Raw genomic sequence first — 16,356 nt, forward strand, 5'->3', positions numbered from 1 at the left:
GCCACCACCACACTTCCATGTAGAAAACAGACTCTCACCCACTCAGAAGATGAGACACGACCATGGACCAGAAGCTGCACTACAGCTGCATCACTACCCACTTCAAACCCCTCCGAGCCATACATGAAGCAAACCGACACCCACTATGAAGATGCAGCAGGACCACGAACTAGAAGCCAAACAGCAAGATCACAACTCACCAGCTCAAATCCCCCAGCAACTAAGACTAACCGGAACACAACCAAGCCCCCACCTGAACAGAACACGCCTCCAACCAATCAGAACACGGCTAACCCCCAACCAATCAGAACACAACCAAACCCCCTACCAATGAGAACACACCCCCACCCAATCAGAACACAGCCAAGCCCCCACCCAATCAAGTCCCACCCCACTGGCAGTTAAAAGGAGGAAGCAGCTGCAATCTCACATTACTCTGAAAAGCACAGAGCCGGAGACAGAAGCCTGAAGATGATGAATGAGACTTCATCGAAACGTTGCCTAGATACTTGAATCTTACGCGGAGAAAACCCGAACAACCAAAGGTCCATATATATATATATATATATATATATATATATATTGATTTGTCTGTTTTAAATGTATGTCAAATAAATGTTTAATAAATAAATAAAAAAAGAAAATATGCACAGGGAATTTCTTGCTTTAGCTTTTCCCATGGACCGTATTGTGATAAATTCTGACTAGGAACCGTAGGTGCGAATCAATCTTGAAAGGCACTTTCTTTGCCAGTAAATCTCTTTTTTTCTAGTCCCCCAAGAGGCTCAGCTTGGATGTAAACAGGCTTTTCTAAATCAAATATACAAATCAGACTCCTCTAAACTCAGGAGCCATGGTTCTGCCCTGACAGTGTTGAATACACTGAATTAATTTTTTTATGTAAACAAATTGGATTAAGCATTCCTATTAGTCACCAAAAATCCTATTTCCATTTGCATTTATATTAAAATGATTCATTCCCTGCCAATGAAAACGTTGTAACTGACCGAAAGACTAAGTTGAATGCAGAATGATTAAATGCAATGGAAATTATCTATCACCAGTAAATCTGTATGAACATAGACTGCTAGACTTAATTGCACTAAATAATTCCAGTTATGCTGGTATTGTGTTGGGGATGAGCAAAGCAGAGACCTCTAGCAGCCACTACTACTAATTATTGCACTTCCACTTCTATGGAATGAGATCAGGCAAAAGAATTGGGGATGAGATCGCCCATGGATTTTCTTGCAAAACAGCTTTGGGATTTCTGAAGCAACAAATACCAGAGCACACCCCTAATCTGAAATTGCCTCTCAGTGGGATTTGTTAACACAAATAATACAAATCAGAAGACTAGAACTGTATACATTCACCATCTGCCTTCCTTCTTGCTGTTGATGGGTGAAATTTGCAAAGGGCTTCATATCAGAGTCTTTATTTCTTTAATTAAACAAGAAAAAACAATCAAGGCAATAACATACATATGTACATACAGGTATTACATTGTGGTCATATTCTATTTATATTGTATTGGTATTAAAAATTCTTAACCTTTTTTTCCTCAGGCTCAGAGCATTTTTCATATTTTTTCTTTCTTTCTGTGTGTTTTGTTTATTGTAAGGTGTATAGTTTATTACTGTTTTGTAATATAACATTCTTTATATATAGGAGATACATACACACACACACAAAATATAGTGCTCAATTGATAGCCATTCATTCACCAACCATTCCAAGTTACAATGGCACTGAAAAAACTGACATGACCAGTTTCACTGCCAGCAGTTTGGCAGTTCAATTCTCACCAGCTCAAGGTTGACTCAGCCTTCCATCCCTCAATGGTAGGTAAAATGAGGATCCAGATTGTTGGGGCCATGTGCTGACTCTGTAAACTACTTAGAGAGGGTTGTAAAGCACTGTGAAGTGGTACATAAATCTAAGTGGTATTGCTATAACAATTACAACATTCCTACTACAGTCACGTGGTCCAAATTCAGGCTCTTGGTAACCAGCATGTATTTACAATGGTTGCAGCATTCTGGGGTCATGTGGTTGCTATTTGCAACTTTCCCAGCTGGCTTCTGGCAGGTGGGTAGTGCCTCCTCCTGAAACTGACAGGAGCTCTTTGATACCCCAAACCATGTTATCTTACTGGATCATCTACAAGGCTTGGGGATTGGAGGCATTGTGGGCAATGACTCCATTCCTTCTTCAATGGATATTTTGAGTCTGTGGTAGTGTAGAAATGAAGCTTCTGACATGTGGTATGCCACAGGGGTTATTTCTCTCTCTCCTGTACTCAACAACTCTATGAAATCCCTGGAGAAGGTCATGTGATTTTGGGGCGCAGTATTATCAGTCTGCTGATGATTTCCAACTTTATACAGCCATGCCAATCTGTAGAGAGTAGAGTAGAGTAGAGTAGAGTAGAGTAGAGTAGAGTAGAATAGAATAGAAATAGAATAGAAATAGAATAGAATAGAATAGAATAGAATAGAATAGAATAGAATAGAATAGAATAGAATAGAATAGAATAGAATAGAATAGAATAGAATAGAACAGAACAGAACAGAACAGAACAGAATTCTTTATTGGCCAAGTGTGATTGGACACACAAGGAATTTGTCTGGGTGCAAATGCTCTCAGTATACAGAAAAGAAAAGATACATTCATCAAGAGTCAAGAATCATAAGGTATAACACTTAATAGTCATAGGGTACAATAAGCAATCAAATCATACTAGGAAACAGTCAATAAAAATCGTTAGGATACAAGCAACAAGGTTACAGTCATACAGTCATAAGTGGGAGGAGATGGGTGAAAGGAAGGTTGGGAGGATAGTAATAGTAATGCATATTTTGTAAATAGTTGGACAGTGTTGTGGGAATTATTTGTTTAGCAGAGTGATGGCATTCAGGAAAAAAACTGTTCTTGTGTTTGTTCTGGTCTGCAGTGCTCTATAGTGTTGTTTTGAGGGTAGGAGTTGAAACAGTTTATGTCCAGAAGATGTGGTTGACATCCTATCTCAGTGCTTCTCAACCGTGACAATTTTAAGGTGTGGAGACTTCAACTCCCACAATTCTCTATCCAGCAAAAGCTTGGGAAACTTTATCCTTTCTTGATGCTTGGAGGCTGAAAAAGTTTAATTGGGGGAGAACAGGCTGAAAGGAAAATAATTCAGAGCTTCTAGCACTGATGACGTTACCTAGTTAGGCAATGAAACGTCTGCAAGAAATCACTACATTCGGAGATCACTAAGGACCCCATGGAAGAGGATACAGATTCTCTCAAACATCTCCATTCCATGTAGATGCTATAGCATCCAATGCTATAATAGATGTGACCCTAATAATCACGTTAGGATGGGAAGCTTGTTGATATTTCTCATGTTATTATTAAGTTATTTTTGTTCTCTGGCGGATCTGTCACATCTTGATTCCCCTTTTTATTTTTCCTCAGGGCTTCGGGTACTGTTTATACAGCAATAGACATTGCTACAGGGCAGGAGGTGAGTGTGATGCTGTTTTGCTTTTAAACATTGAGAACTTATTTCTTTTCTGAGTGGAAATCTGATCACCCAGAGATTCTTATTGTTTGGACCACTAACCTGATGATGCAGTTCATGGCTTCCATATACACGTTCTGCTTATGTCCTAAGTGAGATGAAGTCTTATGGGGACAAAGAACAAACCCTCCTCCCTTCTTTCCTCAGGTGCTATGCCAGCATATATAAAGATATAAACACCTGGTAGATTGTTAAAATCCATCTAAGCCAATTCAGGATAGGTTAAAAAAGTTAAAAGTTAAAAAACTAAAAGAACTACCAGAAGACTTGATGAATATTGGTTGTGTCAGAAAGCACAGGGAAGGCAATTTTACTGCATTGTGTAGATGTTATAGTTTAGTGTGTGATCTCATATACTCTCTGTGGGCAATACAGTCCAGGTTCTGCAATAAATGGCTGGAAAAGCAGGTGTTAAAATCCAGCTGCTGTGTTAATTAATACAACACCCACCTTTCTATCTAGGTATTGGAGTACCTTGTTGAAACATTTCCTACTTAAGGAAATGATTCTTAACAATTGGATAAAATCTTTGATTTCCAAAGATGTCTGTAGACACCAATTAAAGAAAGATTAACAAACTAACAGAGTTGGAAGAGACCTTGTAGATCATCTAGTCCAACATCCCCCCACCCAAGCAGGAGACACCACACTATCTGACAGATGGCAGTCCAGTCTCATTTTGAAAGCTTCCAATGTTGAAACTTCCACAACTTCTGAAGACAAGCTGTCCATTGCTTGATTGCTCTCACTGTCAGAAAATTTCTCCTTATTTCCAGGTTGACTCTCTCCATGTTCAGTTTCCATCCATTATTCCTTGTCTGGCCTTCAGGTGCTTTGGAAAATAGTTGACCTCCTTCTCTCTCTGGCAGCCCCTCAAATATTGGAAAACTGCTATCCTGTCTCCCCTGGTCCTTCTCTTTACTAGACTAGCCAGGGCCAGTTTTTGCAACCATTCATCTTATGTTTTAGCCTTCAATCATCCTGGTTGCTCTTCTCTGTGCTTTTTCTAGAGTCTCAATATATTTTTATAGTGTGGTGACCAGAACTGGATGCAGTACTCTAGGTGTGGTCTTACTAAGGCGGTATTAAAGTGGTATTAGTACCTCACTTGATCTTGATTGTTAATGTAATTTAGGATTGCATTGGCTTTTTTGGCTGCCGCCACACACTATTGGCTCATATTTAGCTGGTTGTCCACTAAGACTCCAAGATCCCTCTCACAGTTACTGCTATTAAGCCTGGTTTCATACAGTCTGTATGTGCCCTTTTGGTTTTTCTTGTGTAAGACTTTACTTTTCTCTTCATTGAATTTCATTTTGTTAGGTAGGGCTCAATGTTCAAGTCTGTCAAGATCCATCTGGATCTTAAGCCTATCATATCTAGGGCAGAGCTGTCAAACTCGCAGCCCGTGGTCCAGATGCGTCACGTGGCCACGCCCACGCCCGATTTAGCAAAGAGGGAGAAATGCGTCACGTGACACCACTCTGACCATGCGAGTTTGACACCCTCGATCTAGGGTGTTGGCTATTCCTGTCAGTTTAGTACCATCTGCAAATTTGGTAAGTTCCCCTTCTATTCCCTGATCCAAGTTGTTTATGAAGATATTGAAGTGTACTGGGCCTAAGATGTAACCTTGTAGTACCCCACTGCTTACTTTACTCTATGTAGATATAGTTCCATTAAGATCTCTGTAAAGACCTGGGATTTTCTATGGAGATCAGTTGACTCTATTAATTAGAACAAAGAAAAAAATCAATGGTGGGTCGAAGATCTTGTTAAAGCTTCCCAATGACATGTGAGATGATGTGCCGTTATTTATATTGACCAAAAGGTGATCCACACATTGATTGATCAAAGCAGAAAATGACTTTGAACTACATCTGGTTTGGTTTAGATTGAGTTATCATCTTGGCTTAAGACCACAATTGAGCCACAAATTTGTTAAATGAGACATTTGTTATGAGAGTTTTGCTCCATTTTATGACTTTTCTTGCCACAGTTGTTAAGTGAATCACCGCAGTTAATAAGTTATTAACCCAGTTGTTAAGTGAATCTAGCTACCTCATTGACTTTGTTTGTAAGAAGGTCGTAAAAAGTGATCACATGACCCTAGGACACTGCAACGGTCATAAATATGAATCAGTTTCCAAGCATCTGAATTTTGATCACATGATCATGGAGATGCTGCAAAGGTCATATTTTTTTTAAAAAATGGTCATAATTCACTTTTTTCAGTGCCGTTGTACCTTTGAACGGTCACTAAATGAACTGCTGTAAGTCAAGGACTACCTGCATTTGTGCTTTTCTCACAATTTTATGGTGTGGGTCAGAATGATCCAAGTTGAAAAGATAGGCGTTAGGATACAGTTCATAACTGTACGTAAGAATTATGTTCTCAGACATTAACTTCAGTGGAACTGAATAGGAGAATGGTCTTGCGGGGAAAGGAGGTAAGAGATGCTACCTAGAAAGCAATCAGAGAGGAGTTCCCAGTTACTTAACAGACAGATATTTGCAAAGTAGCTTAAATACAAAATGTAACATTGCCAGCCCTTACTCTTGTGCATTATAGATGATTTTCGTTGTCCCACTCCTTCTTGTTTTGGGGATATGATTCCAGGTGGCAATAAAGCAGATGAATCTGCAGCAACAACCCAAAAAGGAGTTAATAATCAATGAAATTCTGGTCATGAGGGAAAATAAGAATTCCAACATTGTGAACTATTTAGATAGGTAAGTAACCCCAAGGGTTGTTTTTTTTCATGATGTTTTACTGATTTCTTTTATTGTTAGAAATACTATGGGAAGAGGGCAGTGTTGGTCTGTGATAGAAAACATTCCAAGGAAATTTTAACAAATTCTACGAAAAGACATAAACTTTCATGAGTTCAAAACTCACCTTAAACTCACCCTAAAATGTGTTAATCAGAAAAAGTCCTGCAAGATTCCTTCCAAAGTTTATTGTTGGAAAGTTTACACTAGCTTTCAGTGAGATGCTTGTTGACTAGGAAGCACCTTTATTGATACAAAAATATTGCAGCATTATTATAAATCTCTTTCAAGAGAACCTTATCCTAAAATGTTTTAATTTTGGACTGGTTTGCTGCAAAATTCTGACCTGTAACTGTGTGAATGCATCCTTTTTTTAAAAAAAATTTTTTCAGCTACCTTGTTGGAGATGAACTCTGGGTCGTAATGGAGTATTTGGCTGGGGGTTCCTTGACGGATGTAGTTACAGAAACGTGCATGGATGAGGGACAAATTGCTGCTGTCTGCAGGGAGGTAAGAGATACTGTGCTGAGAAAATATAGTAGTGGATATCTTTATGATAAAGTAAATCTTGCCTTTTAAAACAATAATGTCATGACTTACTAAAGTAGGATTCTGCTGAACTTGTTTGTGTTCCAGTGTGCTATCCCTGTCAAGGCATTGCAATTATTCTGATCAATTTATAACCATAGTTTCTCACAGTTGCACTGTCAACTATCTGGTTGGTGAATCCAGAAAAAGAAACTCCTGGGACATTATTTTACCAAGAGTATAAACTTTACTGAATAAATCCACATTGGCACAGAAGAAGTGAAACCAGCTCTGAGCTTCCTATGCAAACATATACATAGTCCATTCCCACTTTCCCCATGGGCCACCCACAATCCATTACATCCACCAATCGCTTCTGTTCATTTTGTTTTGAGAACCCGCCGACCACCGCTGTGTCCTTGAGGAGGGGAGTTATGTCTCACTAGAAACAATGAGGCTGAGAAGCCACTCCCCCCACCCTTGCATTCCAGTCAACACCCCCCCTCCCCATTCTTTGTCAAGCTGCGAGGAATATAGGTGAAAGTTTGAGTCAGTCTTGACATGCACTGTTTTTAATATGTGATTTTATCTAGTCTAGATGCACATTAATACTACTTTATGGCAAGGAAACTGTGATTAATGAATACATGGCTTTCTCCCTTTTATTTACATTTTCAAGTCCATGTTGACTTTTGGCAACTGCTTGGACTTATGATTGGATAGAATTGAGGAATTGTGCGGTGGTTGACCAGAACTTTGAAAGTAACTTTCCATCTGTTAGGGAAAAACAGTTAATGGTCCTAAGATAAAGTTGAAGCATACTCTTAGGCAGAACCTGTTCACTCCCCCTTGTAATTCACAACTCACCATTATTTTGAAAGTAGTAGCCCTTTCTCCTCTCCTGTGTGGTCAGAAGATTGCTTTTTATTTCTACTTTCCCTCTTTAAAATACTTTCTTGTGTTACTATTGCTGTTGTTAGTGCCTGCAAGCATTAGACTTCTTACATTCAAACCAAGTGATTCATAGAGACATCAAAAGTGACAACATACTTCTTGGGATGGACGGATCTGTGAAACTCAGTAAGTACCCTCTCTGCTTCTTGTCCTATCTGTCCAAACTTGACAACCATTGCTTTCTGAGAAGAAGATGGTAAAAATCGACAAATACTTTTCATTCTAAGATTAAATTACAGCATGAAACAGAAATTTGGTTAGTTTTATCTCATCATCTTTGTAGGAATATCATCAATCACTTACGAGATTGTCTGTCACTGTGTGTTTTGTGAATCTATGTAATGGGCAGGAGGAATAATCTTGAGGAACAAAAGGAAGAGCCGCAATGGTCAGATGAAAGAAATTGGAGTCTGGAACAGAGCAGTAACCTGAGAAAGTGACTCAGACAACCCTCATTAGTACTCATGAAGATAGAGAAAGGCAGGAAGCACATTCAGGTTTGAAAGGCTCTTTTATTGTAACCATGCAATAAAAATAGTTTTAGTGTTCATAATTTGAGTTTTCTGGTCTTGTCTCCCTTGAAGGGCTGACATCAGTATTGCAAGTTTGAATATGCTTCCTCCCTCCCCTGTGGTGGAACCACTGACTGAAATAAAGGAGGCCCTAGTAGAGAAGGTCAAAAGAAGCTAAGAGTCCATTCAGAGGAAGAAACATTTGAGGTCAAACCTTTGGATCTATAACTGCCATTCCCACAGAGAGTCTGGCAAGATTCTTGTAATTAACAACGAAGAAGCCTATTTGATGCATTCTCAGAGCTGTGCTTGCTTGGGCCTGATATATGTGTTATCTTCAAGAGAACTAAGGGAGATCCTATCTGCTTTTTCAAATTACATTTCTGCTCTGGACTCAGATTTGTTTTCTCTGACCATCATTTTGGTTGTGGCTGCTTTTCTTCTCTTCAAGGTTATTTCTTCTGCCCATTAAAGCCTGGCACTCTGAATTATGGGATGGCCTTTCCTGCTTTCAGCCATCTGGATAGTATTACCATAGATTTGAAGACCTGATGATTCACTCAATCATTTGGATTTCATTCACTAGCTTGATTTAATATTGCTTTATGTTTGCTGTTGTATTTCTTATTTAGTTTAATAATTGTTTTGCACTGTTTTATCCATCCTGAAATCAATGACTATACTAGATCATATAGCTATAAAAGAATTAATTAAGGCTTGGTAGCACTGCTTTCTAAAGCTTAATGGATCACTAAACATGGCAGAAATGAACAGTTGGAATATTGGAATCAACCCAAGAAATTTAAGACAACAAAGGGTGCAGTTAAATTCCATTTCAAAGGCTGGGCAATATGTAAAATGATACCCACATGAGTGTATTTGTATCAATAGGGATTGGTGCCAAAAGGACACTTATTGATTTTACAAAATGTAATACAGCCACACTTATAATACTTTCAGTTGTTAATTTATGAAGCATTAAAAAAATTAAACAACCATGCTTACTTAAAGTTAAGAAATTATAATACCAAAGACATTGGTACCATCAGCTCTTTTAGGCATCATGCAACACCTTAAGGCAGGGTTGGGCAATTAGTTTTCCCAAGGGGCCATATGAGAAGTGGACTTCGGTGGAGGGCCAAACCAAAAGGCTGAACTGTCCCAAAGGTGCTCTTTCTAAAAGGCAAATGGACTTTCTTGGTTTATTTTCTTTGAAAACATTTTGCTTCTCATTCCAAGAAGCTTTTTCAAAGCAAATAAACCAAGAAAGTCCATTTGCCTTTTGAAAAAAACACTTTTGGGATTATCCTGACCTGGATGATTGAAAATCTCGATAGACAGTAAGCTGAGCTATTCTGCTTGGTTGCAGAAATGGTATAGGGTCTCTTGCTTGAGCAGAGGGTTGGACTAGAAGACCTCCAAAGTCCCTTCCAAATGTATTATTTTAGGTTCTATGATCAGTATGGTTTCTACAGTAATAATTTCTATTTTCTGTTACCTGCAGCTGATTTTGGCTTCTGTGCTCAGATAACTCCTGAACAGAGCAAGCGGAGTACAATGGTGGGGACGCCTTACTGGATGGCTCCTGAAGTGGTCACAAGGAAAGCGTATGGTCCCAAAGTGGACATTTGGTCTTTAGGAATCATGGCAATAGAAATGGTAGAAGGAGAACCTCCATATCTCAATGAAAATCCTCTCAGGGTAAGATCAACATTCTATACTGTTGTGTTTGAGTCCTTCCAAAACTTGAGAGTGTGGTGGAATTCACTGAAGCGTACATTTAGATGGAGACCAGCCCACAGCCAAATTCATGGACTAAGTAGGACAGACATTTCTACCTGTCTATCCTAGAAAAGGTGGTGGGGAAAAATTCTCCTGCAGCTTTTCCCTACTGTAGAAGGGGATTGAGATAAAAGCCCATGCATTCCTTCTTCGGGGTGATATAAATACCAGCGTAGCTCAGAAAGAGAGAAGTGGGTAAGAAAGAAATTCAAGATTGTCCCATCTTGATTTTCTAGGGTACAGGGAGGCAGGAAGAGAGAACTCTGTTAGATTTTCAAAATTGGCTTTCAGGTAAGCCATGTCAAAATTGGCTCCATAAAAGACTAATGGAACTCTCCTTCATTGTTGCAGAAGATAGAAGACCTCTGATCAATTGATTGAAACAGGGAGATTTTGGTCAAAACTCTGACAAAACAACCCCTTCCCCCTTTTGAAGCTCTGCACAGAAAAACATGGTTTGCATTGATAAGTAAAGCTCACCCATTTGAGCCCTTCTCAAAATTACATTGACTGTACAGGTAGTCCTCTAAGTTACAACAGCATTGAAAAAAAGTGACCAGTCCTCACATTTCAAACCACTGTAGCATCCTCACAGTCCCATGATCAGAAGTGAGTGCTTGGCAACTGTGTTTACAATAGTTGCAGCATCCCTGGGTTACGTGATCACTATTTGGCTTCCAACAAGCAAAGTCAACGGGTAAAGCCAGATTTGCTTAACAACTGCACTGGTTCACTTAACAACTGTGCCAAAAAGGTAATAAAATCAGGTGCAGCTCACTTAATAATATCCTTGCTTGGCCACAGAAATTCTGGTCCCAATTGTGGTCGTAAGTTGCATTGTGCTTTTATGTGTTTATAAGAGAAGAATATCGGTGTGACCATCTGCCTAAATAAAAGAAAAGGTAGAACAGTTGCCTTGATGGTTTTGATTCAATTTGTTATTTTCTCTCTCAGGCCTTGTATTTGATAGCTACCAATGGGACACCAGAACTCCAGAATCCCGAAAGACTTTCTGTGGTTTTCCGGGACTTTTTGAACCACTGCCTTGAGATGGATGTTGACAGGCGAGGGTCTGCAAAAGAACTCTTGCAGGTAAATGAAGGAAAACCTTAATCTTTTGATGAAGCATAGCTCTTATGGAGATCCTCTCCGATAGTGCAGCCTGACAGGGCAAGCTATGCATACATTTTGCCCCTTTGTGTGGTTACTCATATTTGATACATCAGCGCAACGGGGCTCATGGAGAAAGGGGGAAATATTATAAGGTGCGTGTTTGCAACGGCTCTCCTGATTTTTTTTTCATGCCCCTGCATCCTTGGTTTTATGTGGGGACCCGGACAGAGGAAGTTAATTGTCCTGAGTTTGGAAAACTATAGGACGGATGGATGAGGCTGTCAAGAGGAGCTAAGTCATGTTTGCATTCCAGCTTGATTTGTTTTTAATTTGCAAACTGATCTCCTAGTAAAAGGGTCACATCAATTTGATTTGAGCTTTTGTTAAAAGATACCTGTTACAGTTTGATATCTCCACTCAATTCATGATCTCCTTGAAGAGCTGATTTGATCACCTTTGAATCTAATTCAACTGTGGCCCAGCTCTAAGTCATATATGTCTCTGGATGAGATTTGCTTCCTGCACAGCATCAGATGAACAGTTTCTTCCAAAATTCCTCTTGCATGCTAGGGAGAAAAAGCATAAAACTGAACACGTCTAGGTCCATTTTTCTTGGTTGGTGTCCCAACTGTTAGCAATACCAGTAGTCCTTAGACTTATATACCACTTCATAGTGAGAAAGAGTCTTTGTTTCTGATGCAATGCTAGCTCACTCTCCTGGAGTGCACCTTGGAAGTGCACTTGCATGTACAAAAACATAGCTAGTAAACCAGCAGCCATACTATAGGTAGTTCTCGACTTGCAACAGTTTAGTGACCATTCAAAGTTACAACGGCACTCAAAAATGTGACTTATGATAGCTTTTCAAAGTTACGACTTTGCAGCATCCCCAGGGTCATGGGATCAAAATTCAGATGCTTGGCAACTGTTCATATTTACAACCATTGCTCTATCCCAAGGTCATGTAATCCACTTTTGCAACCTTCTGACAAGCACAGTCAATGGGGAAGCCAGATTCATTTAACAATCAGATTACTAATTTATCACTGTGGCAAAAAAGGTCATAAAATGGGACAAAACTCAAGTTAACAACTATCTCACTTAAGAACAGAAATTTTGGGCTCGGTTGTGGTCGTAAGTTGAGAACTACCTGTATTCTGCATTAGCATTGTAGTTTCTTGGCTAATGTAACAATGCCATATACTACATAAATAATTTTCCTACCTGTCTCACTGTCACGGTTCCTAAGTGGATAAACTGTTTTCTTTTTCCTTCCAGCACCCATTTTTAAAACTGGCCAAGCCGCTGTCCAGCCTGACCCCCTTGATTATTGCTGCGAAAGAGGCTATAAAGAACAGCAGCCGCTAGTCTCTCGAATAGCACAGGCCTGTTCTTTTTCTGGCAGGACTGAACACCAGACCAACAAACTCTGTCACATCTTGGACTCTCCTGTGGCTGGATGGGCAGGTGATGAGCGACACTGTCACTGTCAATGGGGGAAAGGAAGCAGGAATGACCTGTCCCCTGCCCTGGAGGAGACACCACTGACCACATCTCTTCTTTCCACTCTGAGAATCCCTTAATTTATTTCTGAGGTGAATGGAAGCTTTTGGAGCAGAAGCTAGATTGGAAGTTTCTTTTGCTCTGTGCCGTGTTTTCAGAGGACCACAGCACTGCATGACTCAACTCACTGGGACATGAGTGGTGACCCCCACCCCCACCCCCCCCCAAACAGCTCTCCTTTCTTTTTCGTTTGGCTTTCCAAAAGAGGAGAACAATCTTCTTTCTGCTTCACCTTACCAGGAAGAATCTAAACTGTTCACTAGCTCCTGGTCAGCTGGCTTTGGTTCTAAGAAGAGGAGGATCACAAAGGAAGGCTTGCTTCATTTACCCCCCTCCCCACAAAAAAGGAAAAGAAAATCATGAATACAGTGATGATGACGATGACAATAAACCCAGAAGTTGATCAACCACAGCATCTTCTTGTGGGGGGACATCCTTTGGAGTGGTTAAGACAGAGAGCATTGCAGTCCTGAGACCCTAAAGGAGAACAATGCCATTATGTTGATGATGTCACCTTGACATCATGGTGATGATGTCATGATGCACATTGGTGCTTTTTTGTCGATGCGTTTTTCCCCTCCCCCAAATTAAAAAGAGAATATGTTGAAGTAGAGAAAGGAACCACATGAGTTGACTTGGATGGAATGGCAGAACTGCTTTCATAGCTGGCAATAGGATTGGTCCTGCAAAGGTGCCTACCTTCTGCAGAATCCTGAGCACTTCTTCTCCAGAGCAGCTCCTGAGGCTCATTTCTCCAGGGCTGCTCCATTCCACATTGGTCAGACCCACTCCCTATTTATTGTCTTACCCCATGTTTAAATTCCATTCCACTGGAAGAAATTTCCTTTCAAATTGGAGAACTTTTTAATATGAAACCTAATCAGTCATCCCATCCACCCCACCCACCCACAATGAGCCTATCTTGCAGGAAAGAACATCTCCTAGGGCATCAGCCTCAGTTCAGGTGAAAGCTAACTTCAAACTGCACTTATTTTGACATGTGGATTGAATTTCTCTTTTTTCCCCTCTATCACAATATACAGTTGTGAATCTAAATTTTCCACTAAAACAGGATTTGGGAAAGGGATACCTGCTGAGGCATCTGCCCAATTTTTATGAGAACTGATGTGAGATGTGACTTTCTGAGCCATCTGCCCATGCTGGAAGAGCTCAGAAGGAGAAAGGTTTGAAGAGGAGCATTGCCAGAGAAATGGTTCAGCCACAGAGAGCATGAAAAATGCAGCAATACATAATCTGATGGGGTTATTTTACTTCCCCCAAGCCTGTTTGAACTGTGACCTAACCTGCAAAGCATTGAATCTGGAATTTCTAAACTCCCTGTATTGCTGAAATCTAGCAATTACTGTGAATATCTGTTGATGAAGCAAATAGCTTTGATTAAACAAATTTGTGTTGATGTTTCTTCCAATCTGAGTAGGACATATCTGATTCTTTTTTTTCTTCCCTAAACATGAGCAATTAAAAAATAAGTTGATGTTGGTTTACCAGCTATTTTAACTACCCTGTGCTTCTCTCCAAAGCATTGTAAGCATTTCTTGATGGTTTCTACACATCATTCTGGTCTCAAGTAATAGAATAGGCCAGGTTACCTTTTTCTTGGTCAGTTGGCCATCCTAGTCCTGTCCTTTAATTTGAGATGAAAAAGTTGGATGGTGTATATCTCAGACATTAGCAATGTTGAATTTGACATGAAGATTATGGGGTGAGGGGCAGATCTCCCTAAAAAATATGAGTATCAAAGGAAGGTTGTGAGAAGGACATTGATTTTCAAAATGAGAGAGCAGTGGAAGAGGATCCATGATCTCCTCTTGAAGTTCGTTACACACTCAATGTTGTACCCATTTTGGGGGAACTGTATCACTCTGATTTAATGCAGTATAGCTGTCTGTCAGTTATTTTGAACATTGTCCTAGTTGGTGGCCGGTCATCCTGTCTTGGTTTCCCAAAGGCTTTCATGTGCCTGATGTTAGCATTTTTTTCTTTTTTGAAGATGTTATAGATAAGAAAAAAGCATGGAGGTTCTGTTTCTGTTTGAACATTTTGGTGGGGATATCTAAATGGGTTTTTGATTCAGCTACCATAAAATCCAAGGCAACTTAAAGTCAAGATTCCCTCAGGCCTTCCTGAACGTCAGATGACTGCATCTCTGCAATTTCTCAGCAATCTTATGAATCTGCTGTCCCATGGTCTTCTTCTGTTTTTATGACTTTCAGTTTGGTCCAGGGTTTCCCAGCCTTAGCAAACTTAAGCTGTGTGGACTTTAACTCCCAGAATTCCTCAGCCAGCACGCTGTTTGTTGAATTCAGGGACCTGAAGTCCAACCAACTTAAAATTGCCATGGTTGAGAAGTACTGGTCTAGCTTATAGCCAATCCAATTGGGAGATTGTCAGTGTTCTCCCTAATATCAATTTGCAAATTGTAAAACTGTAAGTACGTTTTATTAGTGGGTTATAACTGAGGTCTGAAACTCACATCAAACTCAAATTGTTAACAGGCTCCAGATGAAATCTTATTTGCCTCCACCTACTTTTTAAGACAATTCCTTGACTTCTAGCTCCACCTTAATATTCATTAACGATCTAATTCAACTACAACTGGTGTCCCTGATCTGATGAGAGGGAAGATGATTAATAAGACCACACCTGGAATACTGCCTCCAGTTTTGTACACTACATGTTGAGACTTTGAAAAGAATGCAGAAAAGAGCAACAAAGATTAGGGGGCCTGGAGACTAAAACATGAAGAAAAGTTGCAGGATTTGGATATATATAGTCTAGTGAAGAGAAGGACTAAGGGTGATATGATAGCAGTGATCCAAAATTTGAGGAGCTGCCATAGAAGAGAGGGGTCAACCCATTCTCCAAAGCACCAGAAGGCAAGACCAGAGCAATGGGTGGAAAATAATCAAGAAGAGAACCAACCCAGAACTAAGGAGAAATTTTCTGACAGAACAGTGGAGTAACTTGCCTCTAGATCAGGGGTGGGCAAACTTTTTGGCTCGGGGGCCTCATTGACTTTTAAAATTTGACAGACGGGCCGGGTCAGCACAAGATTTTTGGGGAATCGCCCCCCCTTCTTCTCCTCCTTCCCCTCCCCTCGGAGGCCCCCTGAGTCAGGAGTTGCTACCGCTGGTGCAGCTCCGCAAGGCTCCAGTTCCGTGTTGCCTCGGGAAGGGAAAGGCAAAAAGGAAGAGCCACGGCGGCGCTTTGCAACGGCAGCAGCGGCACCGGAGGCTCAGATTCAGCGGCTCCTGGTTTTGCCTTTCCCTTCCCAAGGCAACGCAGGACTGGAGCTGTGCGGAGCTGCGCTGGCAGTAGCAACTCCTGACAACCCCAGCCGGACACCTGGGCGGAACTGCCTGTTGCTGCTGCGGGCGCCTGGCTGCCCAAGTAAAGAACCGTACCAGCTCAGGGCAACTGTGAGGAGCAAGAGGGGAAGCCAAGGTGCTCATTTCATAGCAGTCAACTTCGCTCTCTTTTGCTCCAGTTAGGTGCTCCCGGCATGCACAGGAGCATGAAGGGAGGCAAACACCGCACAGATGC

General features: G+C 40.6%; 1 protein-coding gene across 4 annotated transcripts in view; it reads left to right on the top strand.

Annotated features, from left to right (window-relative positions):
* PAK3 (p21 (RAC1) activated kinase 3) overlaps positions 1-14,225 on the top strand; it is a 210,534-nt gene extending 196,309 nt beyond the window's left edge. For all 4 annotated transcript variants that reach the window (XM_087940838.1, XM_087940837.1, XM_087940836.1 and 1 more), the window contains 7 exons: positions 3,463-3,511; positions 6,189-6,301; positions 6,733-6,850; positions 7,849-7,948; positions 9,839-10,035; positions 11,071-11,208; positions 12,508-14,225. In XM_087940838.1, the coding sequence (XP_087796964.1) occupies positions 3,463-3,511; positions 6,189-6,301; positions 6,733-6,850; positions 7,849-7,948; positions 9,839-10,035; positions 11,071-11,208; positions 12,508-12,597 (805 nt within the window). In that variant the 3' untranslated portion in view covers positions 12,598-14,225. The remainder of the gene's footprint in view (positions 1-3,462; positions 3,512-6,188; positions 6,302-6,732; positions 6,851-7,848; positions 7,949-9,838; positions 10,036-11,070; positions 11,209-12,507) is intronic.
* The last annotated feature ends 2,131 nt before the right edge of the window (positions 14,226-16,356 follow it).

This window comes from Pseudonaja textilis, chromosome 12, assembly GCF_049901715.1.
Source record: "Pseudonaja textilis isolate UNSWEBS1 chromosome 12, rPseTex1.2, whole genome shotgun sequence".
Taxonomy (NCBI): domain Eukaryota; kingdom Metazoa; phylum Chordata; class Lepidosauria; order Squamata; family Elapidae; genus Pseudonaja; species Pseudonaja textilis.